This window comes from Ailuropoda melanoleuca, chromosome 1 (genome assembly GCF_002007445.2).
Source record: "Ailuropoda melanoleuca isolate Jingjing chromosome 1, ASM200744v2, whole genome shotgun sequence".
Classification (NCBI taxonomy): Eukaryota; Metazoa; Chordata; class Mammalia; order Carnivora; family Ursidae; genus Ailuropoda; species Ailuropoda melanoleuca.
Window position 1 is genome coordinate 144970898 of NC_048218.1, and position 13643 is coordinate 144984540.

The 13643-nt window shown below is 37.6% G+C and overlaps 1 protein-coding gene across 7 annotated transcripts in view; it reads left to right on the forward strand.

Moving 5' to 3' along the window:
* PPP1R9A (protein phosphatase 1 regulatory subunit 9A) overlaps window positions 1-13643 on the forward strand; it is a 320733-nt gene that overhangs the window by 281750 nt on the left and 25340 nt on the right. For 4 of the 7 annotated variants that reach the window (XM_034667864.1, XM_034667870.1, XM_034667875.1 and 1 more), the window contains 2 exons: window positions 4372-4529; window positions 5032-5329. In XM_034667864.1, coding sequence (XP_034523755.1) covers window positions 4372-4529; window positions 5032-5329 — 456 coding nt within the window. The remainder of the gene's footprint in view (window positions 1-4371; window positions 4530-5031; window positions 5330-13643) is intronic. The other 3 variants (XM_034667887.1, XM_034667889.1, XM_034667881.1) reach the window with 2 other exon arrangements.

Sequence of the window (13643 nt, forward strand, 5' to 3'; positions counted from 1 at the left end):
GTCACTCTTCCAAGCATTGCGTATCTGTTAATGTATTTGGTTCTCCCAGCAACGTGATTACTAGTGCTGTGTTATCCTCATGCCCATCTTGCAGTTGAGGATTCTGAGAGACAGAGGGGTTAGGGAGATTGCCCAAGTCAGTGACAGAGCCACTATTCTGGATTCTGTTTGAGGAAGACTAACTCCAGATCATCTCTTTGGGATACATAAACCTACCTCTGAATGCGGGATGTATCAACCCAAACCCACGAGCCCACCCTTTGTGACCTTGCAGTGACTGTGAGTGATACGCAGCTACTGTTCAAGTTTTAAAATGCTGCCAAGTGTCCATGATGCTCAGCATTGTAGCTGATAACAGCATAAGTGAGATAATAGAAGTAGGACTGTTTTTGAGGAGAATAGTGCCCATAAGAATGCAGAGCAGCCCCCATCGTCATGCTGCTTCATTCCCCTCCTACCCTTGCCATCTCTAGCTGATCTGTGGGCAGCATTCCATTTACGTCAAAAATAACGTCAATCTAGTGAAAAAACTGAATGACTCACAGCATTACTGTAGGGAACTGGTTGCTGTGTAATAGGATATATAACATCCTAATTTCAAAGAACATTTTTCATAACAGCTGCTAAAATCATAATCGAATCCATTAAATTTTTTTAAAGGATGCGATTCGAAGCAATATTGAAACTAGTCTTAAAATGCAGGTACACTGAGGTGGAGCCCACCCATGCAACACCGCTCTCTTGTTAACTACTTCTAACTACTTCATATCTTTTCTGTGTTTGTCTGCGTTTATTAATCCACTTGAGTCTGCTCATCTTTTGTATTTCTAGCTGCCTTTGAGTCAGAGGTGGGCTTTTTTCAGAGACTGGAGGGTCTGAAAAAAAAAGAATAGAGAAAGAAAGGAGAGATGAAAAGGAAATTTCCCTCTGATTCTTATGAGCAACAGAAACGATAGCCTGGAGAAAAGGGGTAGAGGAAGAACCCAGGGTCTTGGGTTTATAAAAGCAGTGTTAGGTTACTGATTAAGGTCTCTGTAGAAAGTGAATGACAGAGAACATGGCCACCTAAGCCCCTACATTCAGTAGCATGTAACTTAGCAATGTGGAGCCAGCTGGATTTCTTCTGCCACATTGTCATCCTCAAAACTGACAGCTAATTTTTTGATGTAAGAATTATACTCCTTGGATAAATATAAAACCAAATAAAATCCCTCAAGTTTTTTTCTTTCTTCAATACTGTATACTTCTCGAAATTTGCAAAATTAGTACCTGACCTGTATTTTTGTTGGAACATAAAGTTAAGACTAAAACAAAGACTCGATGAAGGCAAAAGATTACTTGTGAAGATTACTTTCAGACTTGAGAGTGACCTTCCAGAAGGATGATAAGCATTTTTTTAAAGATTTTATTTATTATTTATTTGAGAGAGAGAGAGAGGGCAAGCAAGTGGAGGAGCAGAGGGAGAAGGACAAGCAGACTCTGTGCTGAGTGCAGAGCCTGGTGCAGGGCTGGATCCCAGGACCCTGAGATCATGACCTGAGGCAAATCAAGAGTTTGATGATTAACCAGCTGAGCCACCCAGGCACCCCAAGATGATAGGCTTCTGAGAACTGAGCTCTGTCCAGTCTCACCCACAGATTAACTGTGTGATGCAGTTAGTAAACAAGTTAGTAATCTTTGAACCTTGTTTTTCCTATCCGGAAAAGAGGACTGGGATAGAATCCCCAAGGTTCTTTTGAGTTGTAATATTCTGATTCTTATACAACATGATAGAAAAAGATAGCTTCTGGGGCGCCTGGGTGGCACAGCGGTTAAGCGTCTGCCTTCGGCTCAGGGCGTGATCCCAGCGTTCTGAGATCAAGCCCCACATCAGGCTCCTCCGCTGGGAGCCTGCTTCTTCCTCTCCCACTCCCCCTGCTTGTGTCCCCTCTCTTGCTGGCTGTCTCTATCTCTGTCAAATAAATAAATAAAATCTTTTAAAAAAAAAAAAAAGAAAAAAAAAGAAAAAGATAGCTTCTGGTTACCGAACCACGTAAGTCCTATACACATTTTCCTTCTCTTCCACACACCTCCTCTGACTCTGCTAAGGGGGATGTAGCTTGCGGTGTCTTTAGTAGTTGCTTCCTCTGGACAGCCTTCCTTCCAGCTTCCTGTTGTTGAAGTGAGAGTTCTCCGCCCCATTGCATTTTTCTGGTTCTTTACTTAAAAAACATTTGTTCTCAGGATGGAATATATAAATTGCTGATTTGTAATTCACAAATTACTGCTATAAAAGGACTCGGTGAACTTTGTTTTCGGGTCCTCAGAAATTGTTAATTGGATGCAGTGTGTGTTCGCCACATGGCTAATGGACGTAAGGCACTGCTTTTCCAGCTGACTTCATCTTTAATAGATTTAACTCCGTATGTGTGCTCCAGCAGTTTGCACCTACTCAGTGCTGGCTCATATTAAAGCAGAGATTCTAGATGGCTCTTTGGGGGTTGTTTGATATGAGTACCAGGCAAATTACTGAATACTAACGGAGCCAGAAGTCCCAGAATAAAATCTCCACACTCTAAACCCAGCTAATAAGTAGCTCTCATGTTCCCCTACTTTATTTGTTCAGTACCTAGTGATGGAGTAGCCACTGCAGTGCTGGATGTTGGGTACTATGTTGGGTCCTCCAGGGTCAGAGTTCTGTTGCGAAAGGAGCCGTGTTTACAAGAATAGAACAAGCTTCCTCCTTGGGTCATCTTGTCGTCAAGTAACCAAAGCTGTTACAAACCAACCAAATAAGAAATCGTCTGAGAAATAATTTTTTCTATAGTTTTCAACATGTCTTCCTTTTTATGCTTTCTTAACACGTATGTGGAAGATTAATAAGAATATTTCATATGTAGCCAATTGGAGAAATGAATTTCTGGATTAGTCACATTATATGTGATTTTACAACCAAAAACACTGAACTGTAATGGCAGGAAAATTCTTTTTCCAGTGACTTGTTCAACCCTACCTAAATTTGGAGGGCACAGACCAGTAGCCTGGGAATCAAAAAACAAGAAGAATCACAGCAGCTCATCCACCAGCTTTGCAGATAAGGGCAAGTTACTCAAGTTCTCTGAACTTCAGGAGGGGATAAAACATAACTTGGTGGCTCTGTCTCGTGGGGTTGTGAGGAACACGTGAGGTGGTGTGTGTGACCGTGCTTTCTGTTACAGAAGATACAATCCAAATACAAGATAGATAAACTGTGAAACGGGCTTGTATGGCAGTCTATCTAATTATGTTATTGCTTTCATCTGTGTGGTGTTCCCACATTTTATATGTAAACAAGAGCTTGTAAGGTTGATTATCTCCCAATTATCACAACTAATGAACTCTTAATCGGCAGCTGCAAGTTTAGATTTTATTGAAAGGAAGAAATTAAAGTGATCAAGGAGATTATTTTTTCTCCATTGACATGTAAACAATAAAGAGACTACTAATTAGAAAATATTTAGCTGTCCTTTATAAATACCTGAATAGTCTGACTTTTCTGAATATTCACTTTTCTTTCAAATACAGGAAATGAAGAGTCAGAACCTTCTGTAAATATTGTCATTCAGTGGATGTATTTCCTAGGGAAAATATGTTTAATATAATTTGTTAGAACCATGTGCCAAATGCAAAGTTCCGTAGGTAAGAGAGGCACAACCTGAGATTCTTCCCTGTTTTGGTTTTATAATCTATTTAGAGCAGCACACCTTCATAATAATAGTGTGAAAAGGAATTTCCTCCAGTAATGCTACTGTCAGAAATTGTTTTATTCCATTAATATCAGTACATAGTAATTTTCTGCAGCCCAGTTATATGCTTTATTTTTAATAATTTAAATCCAGAAGCACTTAATTAATTCTATGAACGTTATGACTTCATTTAATGACTGCCACTCTAAAAAGATAAAATAGCAGTGATGATCAAACTACATTATTTCTAAGGAGCAGTAGCATTCCAAATAAATTCAGCCAGAGAACAACTACATAGATCGATGGGTAACCTTTCCTTCTCCCCTTTGGAATGGTGACTTGGAGTCCTGACTTGGACTTGGGGCAGCAAGATTAAAGGTGGTGAGAGGCAGACGATGGAGGATCACTCTGGCTCTTTGGAAGTTAGATTTTTTGTTTGCCTTGGTCACCTTTGGTGTTGATTTCTTCCGTTAGGCTTTGTACATTCCTCCTAAATCTCACTGATTTGTTACCTGTGGTATATCAGGCCGGCCTGCATGGTTGCCACCTATTCTTTGCCTGGTATTATTGATAACCTTGAGGTTTTTGTTATCAGTGTCTGTGGTCTCTTTGACAAACCTCTCTCAAGGTTTCTCTCGCCGATTATTTTGCTTTATCCTTTTCTTAGACTTGAATGAGGCAGTCCCAGAAACAGAGCGCCTGGATTCAAAAGCACTGAAAACTCGAGCCCAGCTCTCTGTGAAGAACAGACGCCAGAGGCCCTCTAGGACAAGACTCTATGATAGTGTCAGTTCCACAGATGGGGAAGACAGTCTGGAGCGAAAGGTGAGCACTGATGACTGATTGCTGACTTGTAGTGTTGAGCTGTCTCCTTGTTCCTACAGCTTATTGAAGATGATTTTTCTGCAACCAGATTCTATGTCCCAGATGGAAACAGCTGGAATAGTTCACTACTTTGTCTCCTAAATTCTTATTCAACTCGATATATTGTAATTCAGCTTATTTCTGTACTCACTCAATGAACTAACCCAAGAGCATTATCCATATTGTCATATTTCATGATGGTGCTTTTATATTTAGCTGTTGGTTTTACCTAGTGAGATCTAAGGATGTACAAGTAATTGTATCTATGTCTTAGATGTCTATCTTAGCTACAATGGTAATATGGTGAATTGCTGTAAACTATGCAGTCTCATCTGTAAACCCACAAAAAAATTGGTTTTCAAGGGATTTACTAAAAAAAGTTCGGTGTGATTTCAAAGTAAGTATTCCATGGAGCTGATGCTCAGCGGCGCATAACCTCCTTTATAATCTCTTATACCAACAGCTTTCAAACAGTTTCTATAACCACACGCACATTACCAAATCACTTCTGCCCAAGGGTTTGAGAACTTCTCCAGAATCAGATTCTGGTGCTTCATCCCTCACTCCAGTGGCTGGCAGTGTGCCCTTCTCGTCTGACCACATAGCTGAATTTCAAGAGGGACCACAGCACCCGGAAAAGGAGCCTTCCTCCCTTATTTGGGGAGACACTTCACTCTCCTCTCCTTCAAAATCTGATCATGATATGGAAGAATCTCCATGCCACCATCAAGCCACCACCAAGAAAATATCACAAGAAAAAGGTACTGTTGATTTTTGTTGTTTTTGCTTTTGTTTTGTCTAACTTCACTAACTCTTTGATTTGTGCAATATAAGAATAGCTTTTTTGGTCATAGTCATAAGTCCTTTGTCTTCTCACAACTAAGAATTAATACTGCTTTCTTTTTATGTTGTGGGATAAGCACATGCCTCTTCCATTTATTTATTTTTCTATCTATCTATCTATCATCCATCTATCTATCTATCTATCTATCTATCATCTATCTATCTATCTTTTCCTACCAGGTTAGTGTTTTTACTTCTTCAGCTCTCTACAAGTTTGCTACTATTGAAGGAAATTCTTCAGGAGGCCTACTAGAGATTTTGTAGAGTAGCAGCCCAGAGTTTCAATGAACACTAACATACTCACATTGGGGGGGGAAAAAGTGTATATAATATATACGTTAAATATATATGTATATAATATCTATAAAAATGCATTAAATACACACATATACACATACACACACACACGTGTGTGTGTATGAAGATGAAAGCAGCATAGATTTTAAACCATTAATTGGTGTTTTTATTTAGAAGAAACTTTCACACTAATGATTTATATTACAAAAATTGTGACAGGAAAGCTATGATAAAGATAATGCAGAGAGCTCAATCAATTAAATTTTAAAATAGGCTTCTAGAATTAACACCAAAATTTTGTAGTCATGTCAGTAGACTTTAGTCATTTTAATTTATAGAAGTAATAAATTCTCATTAAACAAGTTAAATGATACAGAGATGTATAAACATTAGGTTCATTCTTTTCCTACCATGTTTGATGTGTCCCTTTACAGTAACCAAGTAAATTTGGTTGTTATCTTTCACATCTGAAATACACGAGTATATATTATGTGTATAGGGATGCATGCACGACGTGTGTGTGGTGCAGATGTAAAAACAAAAATAACTTTTTGTATGTTTGTGTTTTGTATACTTTTTTTTTTACAAAAATGAATCATACAAGTCACCATGACTCTGCAGTTTTGTTTTGTACATAATAATATTTTATGGACATCCCTCTAAGGCAATATACACAAATTTAAATGATCAAGAGAATCTTACATAGTGAGCCTATAATATAACTGAGGCAACCATTCTAATATTGGCGGACATTTAGGCTATATTCTGGAAGGTTTCTTTTTGTACGTTAGCTTGTTTGCTTACCACTGTGAAAAAAGTTATAGCAATCATCTGTATATTCTTATATACTGTCACTTTTATTTCTTTAGAATACATTTTTAAAAGTTGAATTGGTAGGGGCACCTGGGTGGCACAGCGGTTAAGCGTCTGCCTTCGGCTCAGGGTGTGATCCCGGCATTATGGGATCGAGCCCCACGTCAGGCTCTTCCGCTACGAGCCTGCTTCTTCCTCTCCCACTCCCCCTGCTTGTGTTCCCTCTCTCACTGGCTGTCTCTATCTCTGTTGAATAAATAAATAAAATCTTTAAAAAAAAAAAAAAGTTGAATTGGTAGTCAAAGTATATTGTACTCAAGAGAAAAATGTATAGCTTTATTATTAAAAATAAAGACTGAAAATAAATAAAATAAATATTCAGAATAATAGGAACAGAACAACCAAAAGGCAGGGGGGAAAAGCAGAAAATAGGAGCAGGTAAGAGATATAAGCTGAATTTAATTTTTATTGAAATGAAAAGCCTATTCTTAATTCCCCTCTCCCCCCAAAGATATAGTAAAAATGTGCAAATTATTCTAGCTAAAAGTGAATAGCCCCTTGGAAGGACACATTAAGAAAAAAATAGAGAAACAAACAAAAAAATGTAGCATTGGAAATAAGAAAGGAGATACAGAGATTAGAAGAATTTTTTTTAAAAGATAGTATGTGAACTCAGTAATTTAAAAATCTGAAGGAGATGGAGTTCCCTACAAAATGAGTCTATTCAAATTGTGTAAGAAGAAAACCTGGATAAACCAATAATCACAGAAATATGAAATGTGTTTTTATAAATGCTTCCATTTAGAAAGTTACTAGAGCCAGGTGGTTTTATAACTGAATTCTGCCTAACCAAAAAAAAAAAAAAAAGATAGGCTCTGTTTTATCCTAGTTATTCCAGATAGGCTGTTTCTCATTTAAGTAGCTAGAGTCCTAAAAACTAGAGTCCTAAAAACTGTGTAGAAAAAGGAAATCTTATGCATTTAGATTCGTTTTAAATATGATGCTAATCGATTGAATCCAGGAGTGCAGGTTAATTATATTCCATAATCAGGTAGCATTGATCCTGAAAATGTAAGAATAGTTCAACATTAGAAAATCTAACAATATAAATCATCATATCAACACAGGAAAGGTAAAGTGTTACAATATTAATGGAAGTCGAGAGGCATTTGATGTAATTCTTCAGACATTGCAGTAAAACTTGTTAAAGTAAAAATGGAATTAGAAAAAATTTTCTGAATATGATTGGTGACTTACCAGCAATCAACCACTAAATAGTGAATCTTAAGCCATTTGCACAAAAATTAGGAATAAGACATGAATGCCAGCTACCATCATGATTTTCAAGTCAGTTTTTGAGAATTTTCTAATTGCAGGAAGATAGGAACATCAAATAATAAGTATAAATTTGAAACAGAAAAGACAAAAGTATCTTTTATTTAAGGATTATATGAATATTTGTCTAGAAGATTAAGTGTCCAGATATACAATGAATATATAAAATCAATATCTTCATGTGTGTAAGGATGAAGTGTCTGCAGCTTACTTTGAAATGCATTTGGAAATTAATGGATTAATGAATGACTAGAGGGATGGCTATCTGATAAAGCAAATGTAAAATGGAAGTTGTAGGATATAGGTAGTAGATATATATTTGTTCACTGTAAAAAATTTTTTATCTTATGAAAAAACGGAGTGGCAGAGATGTCATTTTTGTCTATACTGATCTAAAGCTTTGATACAACAGACATTTTGTGGAATTTGATAGGTTGATCCTAAATTTATAAGAAAGGAAAAAAGGCAGGAATACCTGAGATAGATAGATATGGACTTATTTTATGACAGTTGGATGGGTGGATCTTTGGAGAAAGAATAGAGTTTTTTACAAGTTGTTATCCGTATTTTAAAAAATTATATTAGACCCCCCATACCTTGCAAAACAATCCATTCAAGGTGGATTTAAGACTTAACTGGAAAATACAAACTCTTAAACTTTTAAAAGACTACATAGAATATTTTGTGACTTCAGGGTAGAGAAGGATTTCTTAAACAAGATGCAAAGAAAAAAACATAATGAAAAAATTAATAACATCAGATGATATTAAAATTAGGAACTTCTATTTCTCAAACACACAACAAAGAATCCCACAAAAGTGGGATAGAAGATATTTATTGCCTGTGTAACTAACGTAGAGTTAGCATCTAGAGTATGTAAATAACTTGTATAAATCACTTGGAAAAGACAAATAATACAGGAGATAATATATAATGTCCTGATTAGGCACTTCATAGAAAATGAAAACCAAAAAACCAAAATATTTATGGAAGGTGTTCAACTGCATTAGTAATCCGGAAAGTATGAGATAAACCAGATGAAATACCATTTTATACCAACCATATTGCCATAAATATTAAGGTCTGATGTTACCAAATGCTGGAAACTATGTGAAACAACCAGAGACTGAAGAATTTTCATTGTGCCGGTGGAAACAATTTGGGATTGACCTTGTAAGGTTGAAAGTATGCATGCCCTATGACCCAGCCAGGTTCTACACTTGCCTACTAGGAATCCCATACAAGAGTATTCATAGCAGCCCTACTGTGTGATTAAAAAAAAAAAAAAGACAAACCTGGGAGAACCTAAAAACTGATAAGTACTGGAATAATCACTAGTAGAATAGTTAAATGAGTTGTAGTATATTCATATGATGAATCTGTGTAGCAGGGAAAATGAGTAAACCACACTGAAACATAACAGCAGGGGTGAATCTGTGGAACAAGACATTGAGAGGATAAACCAAATTGCAGAAGCATCCCTATGATTCCATTTAGATAGTGCTAAAAAAAAATTTAGTGGAATGCTTAGATATACAGACAAAATGCTGAGGTTATAAGTGGGAATGACAAAAGTCAGTTACTTGGTGGAGAGTGTCCAGGAACTGAATGGGGACTTTGTAAATATAAACTGTGGTGGGGATGGGGGAATCAAAGAAATGGGTGTTTGTTTTATTGGTTTTTCTTTATACTCTACAACTATCTAATAAATACTCTTGGTTACAGTAGTCAATAAGCATAATAAAGGACCCCATATAGAAAGTTAATTGATAGACTTTAATATACAGATAGCTTCAAGGAATTTTTAAAAAGTCAAAAAATGGCAAAAGAAAAAAACTGTTGGTTCACTGAAGAGAAAATTCGCATTACTTACAGGAAAAGATGACCAGCCTCCCTAATGATCAGAGAAATGATCATTTAAATCAGACACCATCGGATTGCCAAAACTTTTAAAGAATTCCAACAACTAGTGCCAGCAATGGTGTGGGATACACTCATACATAGCAGGGGTGATTGCACACGACTGTATTTTTGAAAAGTGCATACTCACTTTTCTCTGCCAGATCAAAAATTATAATCTTTCTAGAAATACATTTGACTTGGGGGGCTCACTATTTTTAACTCCTGATAAGCACCATAGCTTTATTCCTTTGGTTTCCTTTCCTGAGCCTATTGATTGCTGGAATTATCTTCCACAGACTGGTCCTAAGCACAGGAAAAAAAAAAAAAATACTAGTAGAAGCAAAAGAAAATATGTCAAGCCTGCTAATTCATCAAAGCTGGTTCTCAAGTTGGTGGAGGACTTGCATGGTGATTCTTACCTACTTTCAAAAGAATTGAAGACTTCAAAAACTCTCATTTATTAACCCAAACTATGGATTAGAATAGCACTTTTATAGAAATACACTTGTGGCAAGCCCTCTGTCATCTCTTTAAAAAACTACATATAGACCTTAATTGGTCCAAAAAAAGACAAAACAACAGACACATGTATTTTGGAGCTATAGGTTAATACTTTGTGGTCTACTGTTTGAGTTTATCGGACATAACTAGCTATCAGAGAGAAATTACGTTATAGTCAGGGAGTGTGGATCATTCACACATGAAATATGGCCCCGAATTTTTTTAAGTGGCTAAATATTGTCTAGATGAGTTCTCTCTTTTACTTCTTTTTTTTTTTTTTAAATTTATGATTCTTTAAAGTCAGCAGATGTTTCCTCCCTGGTGGGAGAAGTATGTACGTGGATTTGGATTGTGCTCCGCAGTCCACTAGCAGTAATGTAGAAGTCAAATGTGAGAATTCCATCCTTTCCCCAGTGCCTCCCTTGTTTGCTACTCTTTCTCTTTTGGGATTAAACTCTCAGCAGAAGTAAGCAGGAAACAAGATAGGAGATGGGTAACTTCTTCTCCAGAAACCAAGTACTTGGGCTTTCCCCTGTTCAGTCTTCCTGGACTGATTGTGCTTCTGGGTATCAGGGAAGAAGCAGTTAATTGAGCTTTGATAAAGTATGAACTCCATCAGTAGTTACTAGTACGATGACCACTATTACATACTATGATCAGATAAAAGCAGTGCCTCACATTCTTGTCTTCCCCCAATAAAAAGTTTCCAGCCTTGAAGAGTTTTCATTGCCTACCCTGTTCATTGACAGTAATCCATTCATTTATGTATTTATGAAACAAATAGTTACTGAGCAGCTACTCTGTGTTAGGCATTGTGCTAAGGCTAAATGTACAAGGATTGACAAGATTCTGTCTTTTCTCTCAAGGAGTTTGCTGACTATAGTCTGTCTGCCTCTCTCTAATTGGTAGTTTGTTTTGTAACAGATCTTATCTCTGACATCCCACCATCAGTGACTGGGACGGTCCTATTCTCTCTTGCCTTCCAGCCTCAGGCTCTGTAACACCTGGAAAGACATCAAAGAGACCTTCAGTTAACTGACTCTCAGACAGCAGCCTATTACCAGTTGGCACCTCGAAAGTCAAGGGTCCAGTCCTCAGCTTTCTAAGTCCAGAAATTCAGTAATACAATTCAGATTTAATCAAGTCCAGAGTGGCTGATTCTTGCTGTTCTAACTTAGAAAACACTGATTTCTAGACCAGAATACTAATTTTCTGATTGGGAGGTACAGCTGACATAATACCCAGCATCCTTCCTATGTTCTGTTCTCTCTCCTCTGCTTGGTAGGTTCATAAATCAGAAGGTTGCTCAATGGGCATAAAATGAGAATAAAGTTACCCGGATGTGTCTAAGGAATATGCTTGTTAGACTGGGCTGACTGACGAATGGCCCATTTCACAGCAGCACCCCTGCTCCTTGGGCACTTTTGTGTCCCTCCAGGACTCTCCCACCCTACCTCCCAAGAAACGGACTCCAGTATCTTTAAAATGTTATGACATTGCAGGGGCTGATACAATATGGATTAACAGAGTCAGATCTACCTTCATTGTCCTCAAAATCCAATTTGAGAAATAACATTCTGTAAAATTCTTGAGTCCCTGGCTGTGGGAGATTAATCTATTCAGACCTGGGTTCAACAGAGGTCAGGTATGGTTAACCTTACTTTCCTCCGTGTGTTGGTGTGTGTGTTCACATGTGAGGTCCTTACAACTCATTGGCTCATCAGTGAGGAACTAGAATGAGGTTCAGCAAGACCTCATGTTTACATTCTTGCCTAACACTCCATTCCAGGGAAATTGTGTTCTCCAAAGCCAGGTTAAATCTTACCTCTTTTAGTGGACTCTTAGTATACTCTCCCCATTCCCACAGGAATTTTCACAGTTACTTCTGCTTCTATCACTTTGTGTATGATAAGTGATCTAGTTGTCAACGATGAACCAGTCTTCTCATTCATCTTTTTCATCTTTATATTCTTGATCCCCAGCGAAGAGTATGGCATATAACTGAGGCTTCATAAGTTTCTTGGATAAATTACCAGGCAGGTCTCTCCAGATAATCAATGCAGGTCATCAAACCAAATCTGGCCCCCACATGTTTCTATAAAGTCTTATTGGAACAGAGCCATATTCATTTAGCTATATACTATCTACTCTCAGGCCACAATCAGCGGAGTTGAGGAGTTGTGACAGAGATTGTGTGGCCTACAAACCTAAAATATTTGTTCTCTGGCCCTTTACAGAAAAAGCTTACTGACCCCTGGTCTAGGCATTTAATTCCTCCTACTTATCATTGCTGGGTAAACTCTGAAAATGTTTTAGTCCCTGTTGCCATTTATCTAGATTTTTTTAAAAATAATATACCCTTATTTTTGGTCTATCCAAGGTAATAATTAGTTACAGCTGTATTTGACTGTAATTTCAAGGCTAACAATGTGCCCCTATCACTGAACAACTAATTGAAGTTGGGTGTTTTCTAAACACCGCATTCATGAACCGTCATTTTGTTGTCATATTTGAGGGACCTCAGTGGAAATTGGGGTAGGAAGAGCCCCATGGTAACTGGATAAATGATAAACACCTAACCCCCTTTCAATTAAAGCAAGAGGAAGTGTAAGATTATTTCCAGAGATTTGTAAGACAAGTTATATGACAGTAGAAAGCATGAAAATATTTTTCTCACGTTTATTGAGTAGCCTAATAATAACATTTTGGTCTCTAGACTTCCATAGCAATGGGCCTTTGTTCAGACAAGGTTAAGAAGAGTATATTAAGCACTATCAGTTTTCTACTTGTGATTTCTAGAGATGATTATTCTAAGTCTATATGTGACTGTTAACACGTTGCTTGACACAGAACTTGCCTTCAGAAATATTCGCTGAATTAATGTCCTGGCAAATAGAACCTGGTTTTGCAAAATCTTTACAGAATTCATTTATGTATGGCATTAGACCCTTATACGTACAGAAATAGTAAATTTTATCATTGCTCAGAGGAGGGGCGAGGTTACGTCCAGCTGAGATTGGTAAATAAGACTTGACAAAAAATGTACAGGGGCGCCTGGGTGGCACAACGGTTAAGCAGCTGCCTTCGGCTCAGGGTGTGATCCCAGCGTTAGAGGATCGAGCCCCATATCAGGCTCCTCTGCTATGAGCCTGCTTCTTCCTCTCCCACTCCCCCTGCTTGTGTTCCCTCTCTCATTGGCTGTCTCTATCTCTGTCGAATAAATAAATAAATAAATCTTTAAAAAAAAATGTACAATTCAGGTGACCATTGAAGGACTTGAGGGGAAGAAGGACAGCCAAGGAAGGCAGGTAAGGCATGGAGGTGGCATTAGCAGAGACAGGCACCGATGAGATGGGTTGAAAGGAATGGGGCTGCCTAGCCTGC